The sequence below is a fragment of the Diceros bicornis genome, chromosome 1 (genome assembly GCF_020826845.1).
Source record: "Diceros bicornis minor isolate mBicDic1 chromosome 1, mDicBic1.mat.cur, whole genome shotgun sequence".
Lineage (NCBI taxonomy): Eukaryota > Metazoa > Chordata > Mammalia > Perissodactyla > Rhinocerotidae > Diceros > Diceros bicornis.
This window is the reverse complement of record NC_080740.1, coordinates 90,758,345-90,776,900: the sequence shown is the minus strand read 5'-3', so window position 1 is coordinate 90,776,900 and position 18,556 is coordinate 90,758,345. Positions and strand designations below refer to the sequence as shown.

The 18,556-nt window shown below is 46.0% G+C and overlaps 2 protein-coding genes across 13 annotated transcripts in view; one reads left to right on the top strand and one right to left on the bottom strand.

Moving 5' to 3' along the window:
• The window catches only part of HNRNPAB (heterogeneous nuclear ribonucleoprotein A/B), a 314,463-nt gene that overhangs the window by 241,233 nt on the left and 54,674 nt on the right, over nt 1–18,556 (bottom strand). The window lies entirely within an intron of this gene.
• Nucleotides 12,401–18,556, top strand: part of FAM193B (family with sequence similarity 193 member B) — a 32,460-nt gene continuing 26,304 nt past the window's right edge. For 3 of the 12 annotated variants that reach the window (XM_058547184.1, XM_058547116.1, XM_058547175.1), the window contains exon 1: nt 12,403–12,900. In XM_058547184.1, coding sequence (XP_058403167.1) covers nt 12,691–12,900 — 210 coding nt within the window. In that variant the 5' untranslated portion in view covers nt 12,403–12,690. Of the gene's footprint in view, nt 14,009–18,556 lie in introns of all 12 variants that reach the window. The other 9 variants (XM_058547173.1, XM_058547125.1, XM_058547145.1 and 6 more) reach the window with 5 other exon arrangements.

Here is an 18,556-nt window from a genome sequence, read left to right as displayed (position 1 = left end):
ATCAGAGTATTTCAACATGCCCTGGCCTCTAACCCTCCCTTGGCCAGGGCCTTGTCAGGGAGCTCTAGTTTACAAACATCCTACTGTACGTGTCAGGCACAGTGCTGAAGCGTGGCAGAATATGCCTCCCCAAAATATGCCTCTTCAACATAAGAATTATTGAGCCAAAGGCACTTTAAAAACAGCTGGTACAAGAAGGGCACTCTGACCTCCCCTTTTCTTCCTGAAAGAAGGAGATAAAACTCCCATGTGAAAGATGCTGTCTCCACAGCAGGAAGAAAGATTCTTATCACTGGAGACCCCAGGGGAGTCAAGGCCAAGAGAAATCTGTACAAACAGACCTTGTTAAAATAGCTTTTATCTTTAGTCTCCCCATATATTTTAGTTACTTTCCACAATTGCCTCTCTTTGTTCAACCTAGTATATAAATACTCAGGCCTGGACACTTCTCTGGGTCTTCATTTTCCTGTGGGGGCTCCCCTGTACATCTAAAAATCTATGTTTTTCTCCTAGTAATCTGTCCTAGGTTAATTTAGTTCTCAGGCCCAGCTGGAGATCCTAAGAGGATAGAGGTAAAATTTTGCCTCCCCACAGTGCTCAGGTCTCTGTTTACATCTCACAGTCCCACAAGACAGTGCTTTTATCCCCATTCTCTAGATAATGAGACTGAGACCCAGAGAAATCAACGACTTTCCTAAGGTCATGTAGCTAGTAAGTGGCAGAGCTCAAATTGAAACCTAAGTCTATCTGACCCCCAAACTTTTCCACTACAATATACAGTGGAGTGAGTCACAGATGATTTCAGAGAAGATGAGACCCTTGGACTGGCCCTTGAATGATCAGTACAAGTTCATCAGACCCAGAAGGGGTAAGGGAGAGAATGCAAACAGTGTTGAGCACATCAAAGTAGTAAGATGAGGCTGAAACCCAGAGTTCAAGGGAGAGAGTGCTGGGAAAGAGGCTGCTGCGGGCAAAGGCCAGCTCACGAAGGGCCCTAAATACCAGGCCTGGTGACTGGGAGCTTATCCTGTAGGCAGGGGGCCTCCTGGGCTGTCCTAAGTGGGGATGACATGGTCAGACTTGGTATTTGAAGGCAATCTGGGGACAGCACGGAGGCTGGATTGGAACAGCAGTTCTCAACATCAGTGTGCATCAGAATCCTCTGCGCTGCTTGTAAAAAAACACCGGGAACCCACACTTGAAGAGTCTGATTCAGCGCGGCTGAAAGAAGCCCAGGGATCCGCATTTTAACAAGTTTTCCAAGTGATTCTGATGCAAGTGGTCACCTGAAGAAACACCAGTAATCCAAAGGGAGAGAAGAAACAAGGAGACTAATTACGAGGTTGTTGCCAGAGACAAATGATGAGTCCTAAACTCCAACAGTGGCAAGGAAAATGGAAACAGCCTAAGTACTTTGGTAGGATAATGTTTTTATAATGTTACCCTTTGTTTTTCTTTTTTCTAGTAATTCACCCCCAGTTCCTTTGAAACAGCTAGTTCATTCTGTGCTCATTGCCTCTCAGGGGTGGGATGTGACAGGGCAGAAAACAGAAACAAGAGTCTTTCTGGTATGAAGCACTGGACTTGTAAATAATACAGGAATTGGGAGGGTAGAGGTTAGAGATGAATCAAGATGGGCCACGAGTTGATAACAGTGGAAGCTGGGTGATGGCTGCAAGGGAATTCATTATAGAATTCTGTCTACATTGATCTATTTTTAAAGTTTTATTTACAAAAGATTTTTAAAGTATTTCTAGATTTGGTTTCAAAGAGGACTTAGGGAAAAGGTAGCTCAGATAGAGCTGAAAGGTTTCAAGAAACTTCATGAGCAAGAGGAAAGGATAGGGCAATTGGCCCAGGTGAAGGAGCTCCGCTGGCAGGATACTTCTGCATCCAGGCCAGAGAATAACTCATCTGACCAGCATATCTGGGAAGAATGCAGTGCATGCTCTGCTCAGCTCTGCCCTCTTCCTCTTAGGATCTGCCACATCCACTGCCCCTCCAGGGGCTCTGCAAGGGAGGCCTACCTAGTGGAGCACTGCCATGACTGGGGGAGGGGGAGTCTGCCTAGCTCAGGGGTTCAGTTGCCCACCCTGAGCAAATGCTCCATCCTGGCCTTTGTCAGTAATAAGGAAATATTCCAGCCTGCACCTGTCTCTCCTTTGCTTCATTTTCCAGTATGTTTAGAACCCTAGTTGAGAAGACAGTGCCATCTATTGGGGGTTCTCCAGAGGCCCCAAAACAAGGGCTTCCAGGGTCTGATGAAATGGAAGGAAGCGAAGAAGAGGAGGATGGAGGGAAGTGATGGGAGCACAAAGAGGGGCCTGATGAAGGAGCAAAGAATCCAAGAGCAGAGGAGAATGTTGCCCTGGGAAGCAGAAAACCCCACATGGACATGGCTCTGAGGCTCATCCCTGCAAAAGGACCTTAGATAACCTCAGCAAGATTCCCACCAGCAAGGATGCATGAGGCAGGAGGGGAGCTGTGGTTTCAAGCAGACACATGCATGAGAATAGCCAGGGCTCAGCAGCAACTTGTGGGGACCAATGACACCTCCATGAATGCCTGTGTGGATGGATAACACTGAGAACTAGGTCCCCTAACACACACACGCACACATTCACACTCGAATACTAGGTGAGGCTCAGGGCCTTAAATATAATCCCAGGGCAGGGGTAAAACCCTCAGTTAGCTGAGATTAAGTGTCTGCCAATCCTGCAGAATGGGAGCTCAAAATAGAAATTAAGTTACAGAAAACTTTAATTATATTTCTTGCACAGGTGAATTTATGAACAGAGATTCCTCCTCGCTGGAGTAAATATTTTGGAGGCAGAATCGACAAGACTTGGAGGTCAGATGGATGATTGGGTAGTGAGGAAGACAAAGTCTCTCCTCCCTTTGAGGGATATATTTCCCAAACACCCCAGGCAAATTCAGGTTCTCCAACACTGTCTGCAAAGTTTTCATTCCTTCCCTAATCATCTTCTCTTCTGACCCTGTAACATAGGTTCTATGGTTCTTGCCCAGTTAATTAATGATTAGGAGCAATTACCAGTTACTCTAATAAAGCACTCTACTTTACTGGCAATTTTCTATTTACTTCCTAGAAAAAGTATCTGCTAACATTGCACCATTCAGACTACCGTACAACAGTCACTGTAACAATTAGGCCCATAGGGCCTGGAAGAGGTCCCGGCAAAGTCCAGCAGGACTTGCCTGGCCGCAGAGCCTCCCCTGGACCTCCCTGTGCCCAGGCTCCAGCACCTCACGGAAGGGCCAGTTCTCACCCTGGGACTCAAGATCTTTCACACTGGACCCTCTCTCTCCTCCTTCTCCCCAACCTTATCTCCTCTTCTCTAAACCCCTTCTCCCAATCTGGGCAGGTGGGGAGGGTCTGCCCCAGGCCCTCCTGCCCAAAGGTGCAAGCCCATTCTCAAGTTTAGAGGGAGGAGGATTGAGGGAGACAGGAGGAGAATTGGTTGCCTTCCTCAAAAAGTTCTAAGAAATTCTTTAGTTAGGCTAAGGCCCAACTTCAGGACTCAAGGAGAGGAAGGGGCCCTGCTCTGCTTTCTTCTAGTGGAACCAATTCTTCCGAGAAGCTGGCCCTGGATGAGGGTGGTGAGTTGGGTGGGGGTCAGGAACTGTCTCAGGGCCGGCTGAAGCACACCCCCACATGAGGCCCATGGGTGCCCAACATCACCTGTGCAGACGGGCAGCTATGCGAAGATGGTCATCTAGTTTGCATTGCCCTTATAATTTCCCCTTCCCTCCTCTGCACTCAAGCAATTAGTTCTGTGCCCACTGCCTTGGGGTAGGAGTAGACAGTAAATCACAAGATGGAAAGTAGGGGAAATGGCAAACCATCCTAGATTTGTGTTCCAAGCCTAGGCCCTTACACAAGGTGGAGGGTGGAGGCCAGTGGCTTTCAAATTTTTGATTGCATGCCCCCTAAAAGCAGTTTAAAAAACTAAACACCCTCTCACACAGGACTAGCTACATAAATTGTAGTGCCCAGTGCAAAATGAAAACATGGGCCTCTGGGGCTGGCCTGGTGGTGCAAGCAGTTAAGTGCGCGTGCTCCACCGCAGCGGCCTGGTTTTTGCTGGTTCGGATCCCGGGGACACACCGATGCACCGCTTGGCAAGCCATGCTGTGGCGGTGTCCCATATAAAGTGGAGGAAGATGGGCACGGATGTTAGCCCAGGGCCAGTCTTCCTCAGCAAAAAAAGAGGAGGACTGGCAGATGTTAGCACAGGGCTGATCTTCCTCACAAAAAAAAACAAAACAAAACGTGGGCCCCTTGCTCAAACATTATTAAGAATTTCAAGAAGGCCACAGCAGGGCATTAAGGCAAGCTCAGAGCCCTTCTGAATGTGGGGCCCTGAGTGGCTGCACAGGTTGCATGTCCATGAAGCCAGCCCTGCTCTCACAATTTCTCTTTTTTTTCCTGAGGAAGATTCACCCTGAGCTAACATCTGTTGCCAATCTTCCTCCTTTTTTTTGTTGTATGTGAGCCGCCACCACAGCATGGCTACTGACAGACAAGTGGTGTGGGTGTGCGCCCGGGGAATGGAACGTGGGCCACTGAAGTGGAGTGTACTGAACTTAACCACTAGGCTACTGGGGATGGCCCTCTCACACATTTTTAAGTTAGCATGTAAAAAAATATATAAATTTAAAGTTGCAAAAGATGTAATTTCAGTACATTATATACTTGCTTTAAAAATATTTCCTTCCAGTTCTCAGAGCAGCAAAAATGCTAATTTAATGTATGAGAAATGTCTATCGTGACTGCTCACGAACATTGACTGGATAAACAAACTGTGGCCCTTTCATACAATGGAATACCACTCAGCAATAAGAAGGAAGGAGCTACGGACAACACAGATGAATCACAAAATAATTATGCTGAGAGAGAGAAGTCAGGCAAAACAGAGTACATACTGTATGAAAATGCAAAATATTTGTAGACAAAGAAAGCAGATCAGTGGTTGCCTGGGGCGAGGAGAAGGAGTGGGAGGGAAGGATTACAGTCAGGTGGAGCCATGTGTCTGAAATCTCGCCAACAGAATGGGAGTGAAAATGATGTGTAGTCATTTCTGTGTATTGCTCATAAAAACATCCCACGCAACCCTCAATGGAGAGAACTTAGATGAGAGCAGAGCCACAAGATAGAGGGGGACTGGATCCCTGAATGATTGCCTGAAGCAAAGTCCCCTTCGACTGGCACTAGACTGTGACATGAACAAGAACTAAACTATTATGGGATTAAACCCCTGACATGTTGGGATTGTTTGTTACAGCAGTAAGCCAACCCTGACTAATACATAGTCCAATGTAACCTCCCTGCCAGAAGATAGCTGGCTGGCCCCTTCAAAGTAAAGCTCCACCAGAGGGCTCAGGCTGCTTCCCTGAGGCTCGCAGTATCGGGCTCAGCCTTGACAGTAGAGAGGCCAGCTATGGGAGTAAGCAGTCCACATCACTGGGCCAGTGTTCTCACAAACCCACTGAGGGAGTCCTGAAATGGCTGCAGAAGGAGACGGACTGATAGCCACTGAAGGAGCCACCTGCTCACCAGGCATTTTTTGTGTGTGTGTGAGGAAGATCAGCTCTGAGCTAACATCCATGCCAATCCTCCTCTTTTTTTTTTTTTTTTTTGCTGAGGAAGATTCGCCCTGAGCTAACATCTGTGCCCATCTTCCTCTACTTTATATGGGACACCACCACAGCATGGCTTGACAAGTGGTGCATTGGTGTGCACCCAGGATCCGAACCTGCGAACCCCAGGCTGCCGAAGCGGAGCGCGCGCACTTAACCATTGTGCCACCAGGCCAGCCATTCACCAGCCTTTTAAGAGGTTCTTCTGTAGTGAGGCCCTTTTGGTGAATGCTCATCTGGGACACAAACAACCTTATGCTCCGGACCCATCCTGAACAGCTTATGCATATTTGTCTTCCTCAACACTTCTTGTCACTAAGCCTTCAGTCTGTTTCCTTCCAAGTCTCTGACCAACAGACTAGCCCATGATCCAATGCCCAGGAATCGGTGTGTCTTTCCTTCAGGACTGCTGGGCGCACTTCCCTCTTCTAGGTCCCTCAGGAGGAAGACTGGAACATCCGAGCAATCCACTTCTGGCTGAAGCCAGCAGACAGTGCGGAGCTGTGTGCAAACTGGGCTTTAGATTTTTCTTCCTCAGTCAATTCATCATAAACAACTCTCTAAGAGACCATGAACATCAACATTGGTAGCAGGAGAGGAATGTAAACAACTTGCTCAGGCAACCTACTTGTGCCTTTAGGGCTTGCTGGACCCAGGCATATACGTCATTTCTTCTTGAAGATGGAGTGCTGCTGGCCACCCCTGATTTTATGGCTGGGTAGATCAGATAACAGGGTAGCTCAGGTCACATGGTCACTTGGTATGCCATGGTCAGGAATTCAATTTCACCAGACCCCTGGAGCAAACCAGGAGCTGTTTCTCAAAAGGAGAATAACCATTTGCTGAAGGAGGGCATACTCCAAAATCCAGTGCCTGAGTTTAAAAGCCAAAGGCAGAACTACTGACTCTGCAGCCTGATCCATTAAGAAAACCTTCTCTCAGATAAACAAAATAGACAAACCCTTAGCCAGGCTAACTAAGAAAAAAAGAGAAAAGCCTCAAGTAAATAAAATTAGAAATGAAAGAGGAGAAATTACAACGGATACCATGGAAATACAGAGGATTATAAGAGAATACTATGAGAAATTATATGCCAACAAATTGGACAATCTAGAAGAAATGGATAAATTCTTAGACTTATACAACCTCCCAAAATTGAACCAAGAAGAAATGGAGAATCTGAATAGACCAATCACAAGTAAAGAGATTGAAATAGTAATCAAAAACCTCCCAAAAAATAAAAGTCCAGGACCAGATGGCTTCTCCAGTGAATTTTACCAAACATTCAAAGAAGATTTAATACCCATCCTCCTCAAACTATTCCAAAAAATAGAGGAAGATGGAACACTTCCTGAATCATTCTATGAGGCCAACATCACCCTGATACCAAAACCAGACAAAGACAATACAAAGAAAGAAAATTACAGGCCAATATCGCTGATGAACATTGATGCAAAAATCCTCAACAAAATATTGGCAAACCGAATACAACAATATATCAAAAAGATCATACACCATGATCAAGTGGGATTTATACCAGAGACGCAGGGATGGTTCAACATCCGCAAATCAATCAACGTGATACATCACATCAACAAAACAAAGAATAAAAACCACATGATCGTCTCAATAGACGCAGAGAAGGCATTTGACAAGATACAACATCCATTTATGATAAAAACTCTCAATAAAATGGGAATAGAAGGAAAGTACCTCAACATAATAAAGGCCATATATGACAAACCCACAGCTAACATCATACTCAACGGGGAAAGACTGAAAGCCATTCCTCTGAGAACAGGAACGAGGCAGGGCTGCCCACTCTCACCACTCCTGTTCAACATAGTACTGGAGGTTTTGGCCAGAGCAATTAGGCAAGAAAAAGGAATAAAAGGAATCCAAATAGGTAACGAAGAAGTGAAACTCTCACTATTTGCAGATGACATGATTGTATATATAGAAAACCCTAAAGAATCTGTTGGAAAACTGTTAGAAACAATCAACAACTACAGCAAAGTTGCAGGGTACAAAATCAATCTACAAAAATCAGTTGCATTTCTATATGCTAATAATGAACTAACAGAAAGAGAGCTCAAAAAGATAATACCATTTACAATTGCATCAAAAAGAATAAAATACCTAGGAATAAATCTTACCAAGGAGGTGAAGGACCTATACAATGAGAACTACAAGACATTATTGAGGGAAATCTACGATGACATAAAGAAATGGAAAGATATCCCATGCACGTGGATTGGAAGAATAAACATAGTTAAAATGTCTATATTACCTAAAGCAATCTACAGATTCAATGCAATCCCAATCAGAATCCCAATGACATTCTTCACAGAAATAGAAAAAAGAATACTAAAATTTATATGGGGCAACAAAAGACCCCGAATAGCTAAAGAAATCCTAAAGAAAAAGAACAAAGCAGGAGGCATCACAATTCCTGACTTCAAAACATACTACAAAGCAATAGTAATCAAAACAGCATGGTACTGGTACAAAAACAGACACACAGATCAATGGAACAGAATTGAAAGCCCAGAAATAAAACCACACATATACGGACAGCTAATTTTTGACAAAGGTGCTAAGGACATGCAATGGAGAAAGGAAAGTCTCTTCAATAAATGGTGTTGGGAAAACTGGACAGCCACATGCAAAAGAATGAAAGTGGACCATGTGCTATCGCCATTCACAAAAATTAACTCAAAATGGATCAAAGACCTGAAGGTGAGACCTGAAACTATAAAACTCATAGAAGAAAATATAGGCAACACACTATTTGACATTGGGTTTAAAGGAATCTTTTCGGATGACATGCCTACCCAGACTAGGGAAACTAAAGAAAAAATAAACAAGTGGGACTTTATCAGACTAAAGAGCTTTTATAAGACAAATGAAACCAGAATCAAGATGAACAAACAACCAACCAGCTGGGAGAGAATATTTGCAAAACATACATCTGACAAGGGGTTGATCTCCATAATATATAAAGAACTCACACAATTGAACAACAAAAAAACAAACAACCCGATCAAAAAATGGGCAGAGGAAATGAACAGACACTTCTCCAAGGAAGATATACAGATGGCCAATAGGCACATGAAAAGATGCTCAACATCACTAATCATCAGGGAAATGCAAATCAAAACAACACTAAGATACCACCTCACGCCCGTTAGAATGGCTATAATCACCAAGACAAAAAACAACAAATGTTGGAGAGGATGTGGAGAAACAGGAACCCTCATACACAGCTGGTGGGAATGCAAATTGGTGCAGCCTCTATGGAAAACGGTATGGAGATTCCTCAAAGAATTAAAAATAGAGATGCCCTATGATCCAGCCATCCCACTACTGGGAATCTATCCAACGCACCTGAAATCAACAATCCAAAGAGGCTTATGCACCCCTATGTTCATTGCAGCATTATTCACCATAGCCAAGAAGTGGAAGCAACCTAAGTGTCCCTCGACTGACGATTGGATTAAGAAAATGTGGTATATATATACAATGGAATACTACTCAGCCATAAAAAAAGACAAAATCGTCCCATTTGCAACAACATGGATGGGCCTGGAGCGTATTATGTTAAGTGAAATAAGCCAGAAAGAGAAAGACAAACACTGTATGATCTCACTCATATGTGGAATATAAACCAACACATGGACAGAGAAAACTGGACTGTGGTTACCCGGGAAGTGGGGGTGGCGGGTGGGCACAAGGGGTGAAGGGAGTCATATATGGGGTGATGGACAAACAAAAATGTACAACCCAAAATTTCACAATGTTAGAAACCATTAAAATATCAATAAAAAAAAAAAAAAAAAAGAAAACCTTCTCTCCTTGTATGGTCCCCCCAAAAGTTGACAGCTTTCAAGTGACCCAGTAATAGGTAAAAATAATGTACCTAAATATGGTATATTTTACCACCCAAGTCTAAAGAAGCTCACCAAGTACTGTACCTCTTTTTTAGTGGTAGAGAGTGTGATGTACAGCAGCTAGTCCTTCATTTTGTAGGAATATCTCAACACATGCTAGACCCCTAGAAAGTTCACTGAGTAGACAGGCCCCTGTATAACTTGTAGAATTTATCATCTGCCCTCTGGCACACACATCATGCTTACCAAGTCATCTAGGGTATCTGCTACTTCCCTTTCTCAAGGTCATCAGGATGATGTCATCAGTGTCACAGTAGATTAGCCTGATATCCACTGGAATGGCGATTTTGTCAAAAATTCCTGTAAACTAAATGTGTCCAGAGAGTGACATACCCCTAAAGCAAGACGGTAAAGGTTACTGCTGCCACTGCCAGAGGAACACAAACTATTCCTGAGGTTGGGCATAGAAGAAAAAGCATTGACTAGACCTATAGTTGTCTATTAGAGGCCAACAACTGCGCCAATCTGCTCCACGCATGACCACTCTGAAAAAGTGCCTGCGACTGGGGTCCCTACCAGAATAAGTTTATCATAATGCTCTGTCATTCTTTAAGACCATCCATCTTCTCCGTCAATGTAAAAAGGGATAAAGAAAATGTGGTGTGTGTGTGTATATATATATATATGTATATATAAAGTATATATATATAAAAACATATAGGAACATATATATATAAAGTATATATATACAGTCATGTGCCACATAATGACATTTCAGTCAAAGACAGACTGCATGTACAACTGTGGTCCCATAAGATTAGTATCATATAGCCTAGGTATGCAGTAGGCTGTACCTCGTAGGTTTGTGTAAGTACATTCTATGATGTTTACACAATGACAAAACTGCCTAACGACGCATTTCTCAGAACGTATCCCCATCCTTAAACAACGCATGACTGTGAATATATATATAAAATAGATATATAAAGGAATATTTTTCAGCAAAGGAAATCTTGCCATTTGCAACAACATGGATGAAACTGGAGGACATTTTGTGAAGTGAAATAAGCCAGTCACAAAAAGACAAATATCGCATGATTTCAGTTGTATGTGGAGTATTTAATAAAAAAAAAAGCCAAACTCATAGTAATAGAGAGTAGAACAGTGGTTACCAGAGGCTAAGGTGTGGGGAAAAGGTGGAGATTTTTTTGTTTGTTTTTATTTTTTATTAATTTTTTGGTGAGAAAGACTGGCCCTGAGCTAACATCTGTGCCAATCTTCCTCTATTTTGTATGTGGGATGCCACCACAGCATGGCTTGATGAGCAGCATGTAGGTCTGCACCCAGGACCCATGCCCACGAACCCCTGGCCGCAGAGGCAGAGTGCACGAATTTAACCACTATGCCACCACCGGGCTGGCCCGGGAGATTATTTCTTAAAAAGTAGAATGGTGGGGTCGGCCCAGAGGCATAGTGGTTAAAGTTTGGCACACTCCGCTCCTTTGGCAAGGGCTTCAGAGGCCCAGGTTCGGATACCAGGTGGGGACCTATACCACTCCACAGCCATGCTGTGGCAGGGACCCACATACAAAATAGAGGAAGATTGGCACAGATGTTAGTTCAGGGTTAATCTTCCTCAAGCAAGAAAAAGAGGAAGATTGGCAACAGATGTTAGCTCAGGGTGAATCTTCCTCAGCAAAAAAAAAAAAAAAAAAAAAAAAGTAGAATGGTGGTTGCCAGGGACTGAGGGAGGGGAGAATGGGGAGTTATTATCTAATGAGTATAGAGTTTCAATTGTGCAAGATGAAAAGAGTTATGGAGATGGATGGTGGAGATAGCTGCACAACAATATGAATGTACTTAATACCACGGAATACTTAAAAATGGTTAAGATAGTAATTTTTATGTTATGCATATTTTAGTACAACAAAAGTAAATAAACAGGAAAAAATACCACTTTCTATTCTGGCCAAAGTGAAGAGGTAATGTTGATGTAGCAGGAATCCCCACAAATCTTTCAAATCTTTGATGGCGGCACTAATCCCTGTGATGAGACGAAGTATTATTTTTTCATTTATGTTCTTGGCAATTAAGGAGAGCTCCAGGGCCTTTCATTTAGCCCTTCCTCTCAAAATAGCCCTTGTTTGGTGGGTTAGGCCAATGTCAGAATTCTGCCCCTGTCAATGACATCAACAGCAACTCTATACAGAACTGCCACATGCTTTCAGAATACCACTGGCCCTGGCATGAGACAGACTGCCCTCAAAACTTTTAGAAATTTGTACCATCTGCATGTCTAATCTATTCAAAAAAGAAGAGGCGGGGGGACATCCCATTTTTCACAATTAAATACATAATTATTAGATTTTTTAATGTTCCTTTGCATACCACTCAAAATCCTCTCCTGCACATACTACTTTTTTGGAAACACTGACCTAGTACGTGCCCCAGTCATCTCATCTTTATCACACTGGTTGTAATTGTGTATTTAAGTGTCCACCTTCCCCACCAGACTGAGGGAGAAGAAGCCGGGTCTGAGTCCCGCTGTCCCAAGCACCAAACGCTGGACTCTCAGTGGACCATACGTTGCAAAATAAAGACCTAGATGATTCATTCGTCTCTTTCAGCTCAGGCCATCAAAGAACCCATGAGTTCCGGCTGCATGATGTTGAGCAATCATTTCGCCTTCCGTAGCCTCGATTTTCTCCACTGCAAAATGGGAACGATCGTACCTGCCTCGCCGCGTAGGGTGCGAGGAGTCAGGTGATGAGTGTGAAAGTACTGTAGCAAGATGGAAATTAACTCACTCATTCATTTAACAGGCAGCTATTAAGCGCCCAGGGCCGTGCGGCACGGTTACCACAGCGTACACCATCTCCTCGAGCAGGTCGCAACCCTCTGGTCCCGGGATGGGGACGACGTCCCCCGTCAGCTTCTTTCTCCCGCTGAACTCCGGGTAGTGACCTGATTCAAAATGGCGCAGGCAGCCTCGGCGGCTAATGCGGCGGCGCGAACTCCGCGTGCCCTCTGACCTGCTGGCAGCGGCAGAGGGGGAGCCGGGCGCCGCCATATTGGCTGTTGTCCTGTGAGGGGAGCGGCGGCGGCGGCGCGAGTGAAGCCAGGGAGCGGCGCGAGCAGCAGCATGACACGGAGGCGGAGCAGGCCGAGCGGCGGCGCGGGCAGGCGCGAGCGGGCGCGGGCCGCGGGGCCGCAGAAGCCCCAGGCGCCCGAGCCCCCGCCGCCGCCGAGCCTGGAAGCGGGAGCGAGTGCGGGGCCCCCGGAGGCGCCAGCGGAGACCGACCGCGACGGCCCCAGGAAGGAGGACGAGCCGAAGCTGGCGGCCGGCCGGCAGGTAGGAGCAAGCGAGGCGAGTCCGGCTGCTCGGGCGCTTTCACCTTCGCAGAGCGGGATCGGGAGGGCTTGGGGTGAACCATCCTCCCCGGGCTGCGGCCGGAGCCTTCCCCACAAGGCTGGGCTGAGGCTTTCTCCCTCGAGGCAGGAGTGGAGGCTGGATCTCTCTCTCTAGAGCCGAGGCTCGGCCCGTCCTGTCCTCCTGAGACCCGGCTGCCTGCCGTCTTCTCCCGCCGCCTCCGGGCTGGAGCAGAAGCCAAACGTCCTGGTCGAGCACCCACCCCGGGGCCGGACTCTGATCCTGAGGCCACAGCTCAGCTCTCTGCCCTTTCCCTTCCCCTGGGCCCACCTGCTCCCCACCTCACCCACAGGCCATCTCGGGGCGCTGGAGCCTGAAAGGCTACAGCCTCTTCCCTCCCCCGCGCCGGGAGCGGCTCCACCCCTTCCCCTCACTGCCGGCGGCCACTGCCCCCTCAGCAGCTGTGCCCCCAGCGTGTGTCTCCTGGGGCCTCCCTGCTCTCCCTGCCCAGCAGAGCAGTTGGAGCAGACAGGCAGGCTACCTAGAAGACTGTTTGGTGGGGCCCTGCCCTGAGGTGGAAACCCAGCAAAGCCTGCCCTTTCTCCCCTCTATAACCCTGATCCACAAGGCGGCCCACCCCATCCTCAGATCCTTGGGTGTGGCAAATCCTGCAGGTAGTGAGCAGTAGGAGAATTTCCAAAACTTTCAACTTGCCACCTGGAAGAAAGTCACTTTCTTTTGAGCAAAGGAGATAATGAGAGGTACCCTGCCAGTGTCCACTGAGAGGCCGGGGTGGCATGAGCCACAGTTGCTCTGGGTGGGTTGTGGTACCTGGGGCTGGGTGGCTCGCCCTAAGCTTGCTCTGACAAAAGAGTTTTGAGTTGGTCTTTTGGCTGAGCCTGCCAAGAAAGGCAGGCTCCTGCAGGAGTCTTGGAGGGTCGGATGCAGCGCCGGATGAGGATGAGGCGTGGCAGAAGATGCGTTTGGCTCTGCAGACACTGCATCGGGCAGCAGGGGACTCTGGGAGGCTGGTGCAGCCAGAAGGCATGGCTCTTGACAGCCTTCTAGTAGAATCTCTGGAATTATGCATGTGAGTGGGGATGCTGTTTGGGGTACCATTCCCAGAAAGCCTACCCTGACCTCCCTAGTTGCCTGAGGTACCCCCTCTGTGCCCACAGTGCCCTGTGCTCCCCTCTGGTAGCACTCCCCATTCTGTGATGAGACATTCTGTTGATGTGTCTGTTCCCCACACTGGACTGTGAGTGCCACAGAGGCACAGACTATATCATCTATCACTGGTTCTCCATGCCTAGCCCTGGGCCTTGCTGACACAGAGTAGAAATAACTAGGTGAATGAGAGAGAAAATGAATCTGTTGAGAACCTGTGCTAATCGTAACCCAGTTTTGATGCTGGTCTTCTTTGTGTCTCAGATCACAATAAGATTTTTAATTAATGAAAATATCACCACTTATTGAGTGTCAGAAGCCCTACCTTCACCCCCACCTCCTACCCTGGGCTAAGTCCAAAGGATGCAATACTCCAAGTTGGACCCCACCCCTGCCTGGTCTAACTTCTACCCTGAAGCTGCTTCCCCCTCCAGCCTTCTCTTTCCTTTCTCTGCCCCCCCCCCCCCCACAGAGATGCTGTTATCCCAAAAGGGAAAGCCAGGGAGCTGTTGTCTTCTCTCCTTCCCATTCAGACCATATGGTACTTCAGGGTCCTCTGCCACTTAGCCAGCCTGTAGATTTCATTGCCAGAAAGCTTGGATGATGGCTTAACCATTTAGTTTTTATTTAGGACACAACTTTCCTAAGAGCTATGAGTTTCATTAACATGGTGGGCTCCTACCATGTTCTTATCTTCTCCATTGCTTGACCTGCCATTTCCTTCATTTATTCATGCCAGGCACTTTAGATACCTTATTTCTAATCTTCCCACCAGCCCTGTGTTCTCCTCAGCATTTACCACAAATGTGATGAGTTAAGTATTGGTGTAGTTATTGGTCTGTTTTTGCTACATAAACTCTGAGAGAGCAGGAACCATGTCAGTCACCACTGTAGCCCCCTATGCCTGGTGATTAACAAATGTTAATGAATGAACTGAAGGATATAAATACTATTACTCCATTTTTCAGATGAAGAAACAGAGACTCGGAGCAACTAAACATTTGCCCAAATAACTCCCACTATAGGTCTCAGGGCCAAAAAAATTAAGGACACTCTTGTGTGGGGGATTTAACAAGGCATTTTTTTTTTTTTTACTATAGCCACAAAGAGGAAAAGAAAATTGACAAGCTCTATTCTGATTGTGCCCCACTTTTTTGCTGGGGAGGGAGGGTTCTGGATGCCAGAAGCAGGCTTTTGTACCCTGGTGAGAAGCACCCACTGAAAGGGTTGGGGTCAGTCATTGCTCTGCCCACAGGTGTGCCTTTGGTGAGGATCTCTGGTTCCCATCACCACTTGTAACCCTGTCTTATGTACACAGAGTGGCATGGTATACACTCAGAGTTGCATGCCGAAGTGAAGCCAAAGGCAGCAAATAGGACCACTTCCAGTCCACAGACAGGTTCTAATGTCTCAAGTCACACATTGTTTTGTTTCTGTTTTTGTTTTCATTTGAGCCAATATTTTAAAAATCAAAAGGTTTCCCACAAAACTGGATTTGTGCCATCTCTTTAAACTAAAAATCTGGTGTTGCTGGGCCCACATTTCCAAGAAGCAGTAATCTGCAGTCTCTGAATAGTGTTTGCCCCGTTAGCATATGAACGACACCTGACTGTGCCAGGCCCTGGGCTAGCTGGGAATGCAGAAGTGAATCAGACATGGTCCCTGCCCACAGTGGCTCATTGTCTGAGAACATGTATGTAGTAATTGCAGTAAGGCTAGAAGAACATTGCTTTCTCTGAGTTAAGATTCATAGGCCACTCTGGTTCCATGTAGTCCCCCTTGCTCATTTGCATAATCTGTATATATTTAAAGACAGGACCTTGAGGTTAGTCACGATCCCAAAAGTCCTTACTTCCAATTGTTTCAGGCCACTAAATTACATTGATCTGTTCACTAAGAACCCAGATCCTTTTTTACTTCACAAAAAGACTAAAACAGGTACTGCCTTATTAGCGAAGGAAAAAAACTTACAAAGCTGTTGAAGGAGGCAGTGAGAAATAGTGTTTAGCGTTAGACTTGGGGTGAATTCCAAGCGCAGTCTCCTTCTAGCTTTGGGACTCTAGACATGTTTTTTCCCCTCTCTAAGCCTTATCGGCAACTTTACAAGAGAATGTGTAGCAACCCATGTAGCACCTAATACGTTGAGGTTCCTTATTCGAGAGTAGGAGTCAGAGGTGGTGTGTGGCAGGAGCTGGGCCAGATGGCCATCCAAAGCCTGTGTCCTCACCTGCCAGCTCTGCTGGCTGTTGTTAGGTCTCTCTTAGACCACTCAGCTTGTAATCTAGGTGCACACTCAGTAAACCCCCAGGAGACTTGCTAGATGGTAAACCAGCAGTTGTTGGGGGTTGAGCTCAGCCTGCTCTTCGCATCTCTGGTCTCTCTACAGCATCTCCTGAGACTTTGCCCATCCTAGTTTAAAGGGACTCTGGAGACCTGGTTCTCCCACTGCTCAGAGTTAAACACGCTCCCTCAAGGGACTGGAGCAGATGATCAGTCAGTATCTTTATTAAAACTGTCTCATGATGTTTAATCCACTCAAGCAAGCATTATGGCTTCTGTGCCAGGGCCTTTATTCAGGGCACACAGATGAATGAGATAGTCCCTGTACCCAGGGCCCTCCCCCTTAAAATCACTGCCTGCCCAGCCTGGCCACTTTCATTGCAAGTAGGAGGAAATGATGAACTGAAGGAGGATCCCTGCCACCTCTGGTTCTTTGTAAGCCAGTAGAGATTCACTATGTAGAAATCCCAAAAGGCCTTTTAAGATGAAGACTTACCCTCTAAGATTTTTAAATTTTTAATTTCCTTAAAATGTCCCAGAGCTGTAAGCTTAGTATCTGATATCAATGAACTGTTAAGATTCTAACACCTTTACCTAGTGAACCTAGAACTTTTAAGAGCATGAGCTATGTTTTAATTCATTTATGGGTTATTTATTGTGCATGGTCCTTATGTGCTCAATAAATGACTGTTAAACTAAATTATAGTAAAAGAAATAAGTTAGATATCTACCATTTTGTTCTTACCTATTCCCACTGCTGGGCCAGGCTGGCAGTCATTCATTCATTTCAGCCCATTGCACACACACCATGCCCAGTCTTCTGTCGCCTGACCTGGCATTCATTCATTCTGCAAACAGTAAAGGACACCTGACTGTGCCAGGCCCTGGGCTAGCTGGGAATGCAGAAGTGAATCAGACATGGTCTCTGCCCACAAGGGGCATGTGGTCTAGAGAACATGTATATAGTAATTGCAATAAGGCTAGAAGAGCATTGCTTCCTCTCGGCCACATCCTAGATCCTAGTACACAGCCTTTGGAAGTGTTTCAGCCTCTCAGTTTGTTTTCTCATGCATAAAATGACAGTGAGGCCAGGCTCACGTTAGGACAGCAAGTAGTGCATGTCAAGCAGTTAGCACAAATGGTAGCTATGATTATCATAGATGCTTAGTGCTGAGGATACACAGATATGATAGCTCAGAGAAGGCTTCTCGGAGTTGAGGCTTCATGGTCGAATAGAAGTTCCTCCAGAGGAGAAGGTGGAAGAAGGTGTCTAAACAAGTAAGCAACATAGACAAAGACCCAGAGGCAAGTACTGTCCAACTCATAAGTGGCGAGAGGTCAGATTGAGAGGTTAGCAGGGTTCTTGAAAACCACATCAGGAGGTTTGGGCTTTATCCTATAGGCAATGAAGAATCAATGAAAGGCTTTAAGTAGGAAAGTGTGATGTGCTTCAGTAAATTGTCTGATAGCATAGGAGGAAGTAATTCTCAGTGGGAGAGGCAGCTGTGATTGCTTGATTTCACCTCTCCCTCACCCTAGCCTAACTGATCATCAGATCCCCCATGCTTTGCTGGACCCTATCGCAGACCTACAGAATCAGTCTCTAGATCTGATACCCAGGAATCCATTGGTATTAAATTGCCCCAGGTGATTCTGATGTGTGGCTGGGTCTGGGAACTCCTGAATTGAGGGTGTTGTGGGGATCCTTCCGAGGCCTAGGATACTTTTCAAAGAATGGGGCTTCCCAGGGGGGAGCTTTTCCATAAGCAGGAATAGAAACAGCCTTAATTTTAGAAAAACAAAAAACAAACTTTCTCCAGTTCTTCAGTTGTTGCCCTATTAACAAAAATTTCCAACTGCTAATCTTTGTGTATCAAAATGTTACCCATGCCCACTACATGTTGCCACCTCTGTTGAACAACGGGGATGTAGTGAATCATGGGACACAGACCCCGCCCTGGAAAGCTCACAGTGTTTTGGGAGAGGACAGATTTCAATAACTAGGATACATACGCTAAGCTCTATTCAAGAGATATGTAAAAAAGTGTTAGGGCGGGGCCAGCCCAGTGGTGTACGGGTTCGCACGTTCGGATCCTGGGCGGGGACCTATGCACCTCTTGTCAAAGCCATGCTGTGGCAGCATCCCGTATAAAGTAGAGGAAGATGGGCACAGATGTTAGCCTAGGGCCAA